The sequence below is a fragment of the Arachis hypogaea genome, chromosome 20 (assembly GCF_003086295.3).
Source record: "Arachis hypogaea cultivar Tifrunner chromosome 20, arahy.Tifrunner.gnm2.J5K5, whole genome shotgun sequence".
NCBI lineage: Eukaryota > Viridiplantae > Streptophyta > Magnoliopsida > Fabales > Fabaceae > Arachis > Arachis hypogaea.
The window spans coordinates 129,988,714-129,996,027 of NC_092055.1; the positions used below are offsets into that span (position 1 = coordinate 129,988,714).

Below are 7,314 nucleotides of genomic sequence, written 5' to 3' on the forward strand. Positions count from 1 at the left end.
TAAGATAAGAACGACCTTTACAACGCATCAGTATAAGACAATGATCAAAGTGAAGTCCATTTAAATTTTTTGCATAGGCCTCTGAAAAGATAGATAACCAACCACTATTTATATAAACTCGGTCAAACTTCTTTACCACGTCAACATAATATTCTACCCTCTTGTATTAAGAGAACCGTCTTCCAATAATCTTCAGATCAAACCAATACTCAAATAACTTAGATGTACTCAGTTGTACTCCTATATTTTATTACCCTATTTTTTTTATTATCTTCTTATCAATTTAGTAGAAAATTGAATCTAAATCAATTTAATGTAAGTTCTTTTTTCAATTATTTACAAAGTTACGATTTTTCTTCCAATCCAAATGCACAAATTTCTCAATCTTCACATCCGCAAAATTCTAAGTTTTCTATTGCAATATTTTTCAAATCCAATGAGCCAAAATTCAAATACTCATTTTTCTTCTCAATTTCAAGTCCCATCCAATTTGCAAGTTCTATTTTTCTCAAATAATCAAAGTTCAGGATCACTTCCATTTTCATTTTCTGCCCTATTTAATCCAATAGTTGGAAAAATAGGAATACACCCTCTAATCCATTTCAAACTCAAAGTGTTGAGAGTTCATTTGATCCATCAATCCAGACGCCAGTTGAATTGACACATACACAACATTTGGAATTTTCTAACAACGAAGGCTTAGAGGTTATTGATCTCAACAACAACCATGTTAAATATAAATGCCAAGACAGTGGTCATTGTCAATAGGAAGAGAATAAACTACTCGTAAGTACATGGTTAAATATCTTAATGAATGATCAAGCATCACAAAGAATTCATGAGTATTGTGATAAAAGTAATCCTAACTTGATCAAGAGAAGAGCATTGCAATGAAACTATGATGGCATAGGATTAATGCTGGGGCACAAAGATTTGGTAGTTGTCATGATCAAGCATCATGAAGAATAAGGAGTGGTTCAAATGAAAATAATGTAATGGAGTTAGCCCACCAACTCTTTGAAGCCACTGAAACGAAGAAATACAGTTTTGTTCACTAGTGTTTGACGATGTTTTACAAGGTCGCACTTCAAAGATAATAAACTACACTATAAATGATAACTTGTACAATATGAGATTATTTATCAAATGAGATGTATCTTAAATGGACAATGTTTGTTAAAATAAAATCCCAACCACAACGAAATAAACGAAAGTTATCTACATAATATCAAGAAGGATAACAAAAGCATGTAGAACGAGCATTTAGAGTGTTACAAACTCATTTCACAATCAGCCCATCACGATTTTGGGAAAACTTGGAAAAATAATGAGAGCTTGCATCAATATACCGTGCTAGTAACTATACTAAACTCCCTTTGCTCCTAAGAAATTCATTCAAAGAAATGTCGAATTTCATTACCGACAAAAGCATCAACGGCAGAGTTTATTATTACAGTGTCTTTTTTTTTTCTTTCAAAGTTAGAAATGAGACTCAAACCTGCGACCTCTAAATAAGTATAAAAAGACTAGGTCATTTAAACTATAACTCATTGGCTAATATTACTGTGTCTTTCTTATTACTTTATTTATGTAATGTATTTTTTTTTATTGTTATACTTAATTAGATAATATTTTAAAGTCTATTTTCATCCGTGTGTAATATCTTTTAAATATGATATATAGACATTAATTTTTTATTTTATATTTATATTTTAGTTAAATATGATATGTAGACTTAAATTATTTTTAATTATTTCAAATCATTTTAATTAAATTTAAATTAAAATGAGACCAAACATTAGAGTGACAAATAATAATAATAATAATAATAATAATAATAAGAGAGGGAAAAAAAAAGACCCACCATTATTAAAATTGAAAATCTTATGAGTCACTTGGGTTGTTTAACAGACATGTTCCAAAAAACACAATTCCAGAAATGTCTGACAAACCATGAAATCCCCAAAAATGGGCTTCGCATTGGAATAATTATTACACAAGAAAGAAAACTACGGAGGAAAAAACTGTCTCACCGGCAATTTCGAAAGAACAACTTAATTTCGTCATTGTTGAATATACTACAAAATGAACTGTGCAATTAACCTTCCAGTGCTGAAGCTCCAGATATAATCTCAATCAATTCAGTGGTGATTGATGCTTGACGAGTTCTGCCAGAAAAATGAACAAAATCAGCATTCTACAACTTCAAATGCAAAATACACACCAGAACAAGCGAGTCATTGTACGCGTGCCACAACCAAATACAAGAGAGAGAAAGTAGTGACCTGTTGTAGGTGAGAGTGAGTCGGTCGAGCATATCTCCGGCGTTCCTGCTAGAGCTGTCCATGGCAGACATTCTTGCTCCTTGTTCACTGCAAGCATTCTCCAACACCCCATTGAACAATATCTGTAGCAAAAGTGGGTATAAAATACAAAATCGTAAGTACAGTGTGACAGAAAGACATTAAATTAACTGGTAAAAGATTTTATGGATTGCCCAAAACTATCAATTTGAATTGAACAGTTTGACAAAAGAAACCATAAACATTAAGCGAAATCTACACTCACACAAGAAAACTGGAACTCAGCCAGATTCTGAAGAACTTCTCCTTTTGTCTCGGCACCTTCAATTTCATAAGAGTCTAGCTCCCCAAGCTTTCCCCCAGCTTCAGCCTCTCTCTCCACAATCTACAGGAAATTGAAATCATTAACAATACTAGAATTAGCAGATGGTATGCAATTAAACTCAAACTGCAAAACATATTCAAGTCCCTTCAAGTCTTGCTGCATAACATGTAAAGGGCAAAGGTCCACTGCAGTGACAACTTGGATACCCTAGACAACATAATGCTGGATAAGTAGTACCTCAGGAGAGAGCACAGTTGACACAGTTGGCATAAATTGGACAACTGAATGGAACTTGTTGAACACAATCCTTAAGGCATCAAACTCCACATTCTTTAGGATGTCATCTGCCAAGACTGAAACCTGAAAACATAACAATTCCAAAGAATGAAAAAGTCAGGAAAGAGTCATCAATCAACAATTTTGATTCACCATAATCAAAGTCAACATGAAGTTTCCACCTTCAACATCAAGTATTACTCTACTAAGCAGGGCTGGCTATATACTATATCAAACAATGCCAATATGCTCCATCAACGGCTAAAATTTTCAGTGATTCCATGTAGACTAAATTCACAATTTCAACAAGCCACGAGTGCTTAATTATTTTTTTAAAGGGGTAAACAAAAGATTTCAACATTAAAATGTAAAAAACACACTACTAACTTTTAATTTGCAGAATATTCTCTGTTACAAATATCCGTCTCAGTTGCTGAATTCACTTTTCCTTAATTATTAAACTATTGATCCCTATCATTTTCCACTGTAATTAAAAGTCACAAGACCAAAATATAAGAAGTTAAATGCAAAAATTAACACAAACACAAGAACTTTAAATCAGAAGTTATACGGGAAGAAAATTAAACCATGGAGCAGTTAAGAGACAGAATAAATAACCTGAGAATAGTTCAGGGGGTTCTTCTGCAGCTCAGTTATGCTGAGACTAATGTCATTCTTGGAATCACGTATCAATTGAGCCTTAGCCTTCTCACCCAATATGACATACTTTGTCTCTTTCTCAGGCCCTATAGAAGTAAGGATGTATAATAATCAATAGCCAAAAATAGAGAAAAAGGAAAGCGAGAGAGAGAGACTAGAATAAACCGGAATACACAAAACACTGCTGTAATTTAAGACAGGATATTTTTAAAAAAAAGTGTATAAAGGAGAAAAATTATTAGTCCTCAATGCAAATCCACGTAATTTTTTTCCGATAAAAGGAATCCACGAAAATATTATATTCACATAAAATATTTGAATATCACCAGTTCTATAGGACTTTAATTATTACTTGTTTTAAAATTTTTCAATACTAACTGTCATTTGTTACAAGATTTTAGTCAATATGCACGTAACATTCAATTGTACTACTGAATGAGTAGTATGAGTATATCATATGTTAATTTTCTATGTTGGACACCACCACCCAGACAAGCATGCCAATGAAATACAAGGATCTCATATTCCCTGTTTCTTTCTGATTAAACAAGTACTCGATATTTACTCTCAAAACCCCAACTTCTGCAGCATTTGACTTTCATATTTCAGTTAGAATTGACATGAGGAGTAATTTATGTTTGGTAGTTCAATCTGAGAAGTGATTTTGACAACATTGAGTGAAACCTAGAAGTGATCATCACTTCTACTGAAAATCTGGAATTGATTTTGGATTGCTACAATCCATTTTAGCGATAGCTAGCAATGAAACCAAACAAGATGCTAAAAAAAGAGACGAAAAAAAAAAAAAAACAATTCTAAGACCTAGAATGGGTATTCAGGGCTGCAAACATCCAACAAACATGCTCTGGCCACTGAAAGAGGATCATCATCATCCGAACATTTTCTATTATAAAATCATTGAATATAACAAAATTACAGTTTCAACCGTTTCATTTTAATAAGTGAACACAATTCTGACAAACATAAATAGTAATTAACCCAAGAAGATATGAAGTGGAATAAGTACCAGAGCTCAATTTGTGCAAAATCCTGCTTATCTTGACAGATGTGGAATTGATACCACCACAAAGACCTTTGTCTGAAGAAATGGTAACAATAACACTCTTCTTGACATTAACACCTAAACACCATTTCAAATTCATCAGAAACTCAATCTAATTAAAAAAACAGATGTGTGTGTGTGAGAGCTAACCCATGTCATAAAACTATTGCAAAATCACTACAAGAATAGGTATATGGAAAAAATCAGAATATGTAATAAACTAATAATCGAACATCAATCACCATTCTTAAACTGTTAAAAGAAGGCCAAAAAGATAAAAAGAGTGCACTACATACTGGGAGAGTCACCCAGAAGGGCAGTGAATGGTTGCCAGAGACCACGGGAGTTTTCGGCTCTGGTTTGAATAGCTCTAAGCTTAGAGGCTGCAACCATCTTCATTGCCTTTGTGATCTTCTGGATATTCTTAACACTCTTCATCCTGTTTCTCACTGCACCATTCAATTACACAAACACCAAAAAAATGCTAGTGAATAATTTTATTAAGAATAAAAACTTCTACCACGGAACAAAACCAATAAAAAACATCAAAACATCATTAGATATTGATCCTTACCAACTTGAGTCGAAATAGAGCGCACTCCATTGGGAGCTTGTTCTCTGTTAATAACGTAAAATCATGTGCTTTAGCGAACATATAACATCTACCATCACATTGCATATATAAATATGTAAATTTCAGATCTTCAGATTCAAAAAACAGAATGCTCAGCATAAAAAAGAAAAATAAAAAAAATGATGCTAGATCATGATTTGTTTTCGTTACAGCGGAAAACGAGAAATATTTCTCAGATCAAAAATTTCTCTAGGCTAAGGTTAATTTCTTCGAATCCCTAACAAGAAAAGTAGAATGGAAATTGTGGAACTGACTGAGAGTGAGAGATGAGAGAGGAGCGGATAGGAGAAGAGAGGAGTGGGGTGGCGAATCGCCTCCCTTCACGACGGAGAGCAGCCATGGCCATTTCGGTAACAGGGAGATTCTTCTCGTTCGGTGATCGGTTCTTCCGAAACCCTAGGGTGATGGTGATGCGATGATAGGGTGCAGCGTTGTTTGGTTCCGAAACAGGGTGTGTTTCTTCTCTTTACTTTTTCACTCGTGTTGTGTCAACCCTACGCACTTCTCACTTTCACTAGCTTCAATTACATGACTGGTTCAATAACATGACCACGTGGCGCAATACATTTTTTTAAACGCTTTTTAATAATTAAAATTTAATTTATATAATCGACTAAATTGTGTTATTTTTGTCACAAACAAATTAATTTGACCGAAAAATCAATAAATCAAATTTTGAACTGATCTAAATTATTATTTTTTTTATAAAAAATGACTATAATACTCTTATTATAAAAAATGAGTAAAATATTCTTATTATATATTAATTTTAAAAATTTTAAATTCTAATTCTATAATAGCATAGAGAAAAGAGAAATATTAGAATTTAGAATTTTAAAATATATAGTAGAAATATTTTAAGTCGTTTTCTATAATCAGGATTTTATAGTTATTTTTATTAAAAAATGTTAATTTAAATCGGTTCAAGATTTGGTTTATCGATTTTTTGGTCAAACCGATTTATTTCATCTAATTTTGATAAAAATAATACAATTTGATTGATTATATAGATTGCATATTAATTATTAAAAAAATATCTTTAAAAAAAATGTTTTAAACATCTTTACGTGAGTAGCTCCCTAATACTTAACAAGAGTATTTTTTGAGTTATAACTTCAATCATATATGATACCCCATATATATATATTAGCTTAAATAAATCATATTTTTACAATAAAGTAATCTCATTTTTATTTATTATTTCAACAACTATGTCATATAAATACTATGTCTTATTATCAATTATATTTTATTTTATATAATTAATTTGTTTATAAAAAAATATTTTTTTATTTTTTTATTTATTTACATTCTATTTATATATTTACATATATTAATATTATTTTCATTCTTTAAGAAAAAATTACTATCCAAACAAATAATTTTGACTCTCACTTAATTATCCAGTGTTAGTATCTATTTTAAGTTTGGATGAGTAAAAAATAAAAGCTCGCAATTTAATATATAAAAATAATTAATTATCTAATTTTAGTTTACAAATAATATGAACCTCCTCTACTAGGCTTTTGATATTAGCTTTTCAGCCTTCATAGCTAAGGACTCTCACTTATTGGCTGTTTTCTTTTCTTTTTCTTTTTTTATTTTTTTAATCTCTTATCGGATGTTTGAATGCTAATATTACGCATGCCATTTTTCAGTAGGAGTAAGAGTAGGTTTTTTTTTAATAATGTTATATATTTAAATTTTTTGTTAATTAAGTTTAATTAAATTTATTTAACATAATAAAAATTATTTATAATTAATATTATTTTAAATTTTATCATTTAATTAGAATAGATTTGATTCATAAAAAATTTAGATGTATAATATTTTTTTTTTTTTGGTATAAGGAGTAAGAGTAATGTTATTTTGCAGTAATGTTTTTTTATTACTTGCGACCTTTGAGGTGAAAAAAGAGAGATATACCATGTGAACTAAAGCTTATTGGCACTTTTTTATTGACTTTTGGAGTTTTGGTCATGGTTCATGGATCAACACACTAAATAGTAATACCATTATTAAAATCGTTTTGACGTTTTTGGATATTGGGTGA

General features: G+C 30.8%; 1 protein-coding gene across 1 annotated transcript; it reads right to left on the reverse strand.

Annotated features, from left to right (window-relative positions):
* Positions 1–1,847: 1,847 nt before the first annotated feature.
* LOC112783452 (ATP synthase subunit gamma, mitochondrial) lies at positions 1,848–5,805 on the reverse strand. The gene is made up of 9 exons (XM_025826409.2): positions 5,516–5,805; positions 5,202–5,245; positions 4,924–5,076; positions 4,592–4,705; positions 3,523–3,650; positions 2,866–2,988; positions 2,569–2,688; positions 2,286–2,407; positions 1,848–2,168 (listed from the first exon to the last, which is right to left on the reverse strand). The coding sequence occupies exons 1-9, from the start codon at positions 5,605–5,607 to the stop codon at positions 2,099–2,101; spliced, it is 966 nt and encodes a 321-aa protein (XP_025682194.1). The 5' UTR covers positions 5,608–5,805; the 3' UTR covers positions 1,848–2,098.
* Between the last annotated feature and the right edge of the window lie 1,509 nt (positions 5,806–7,314).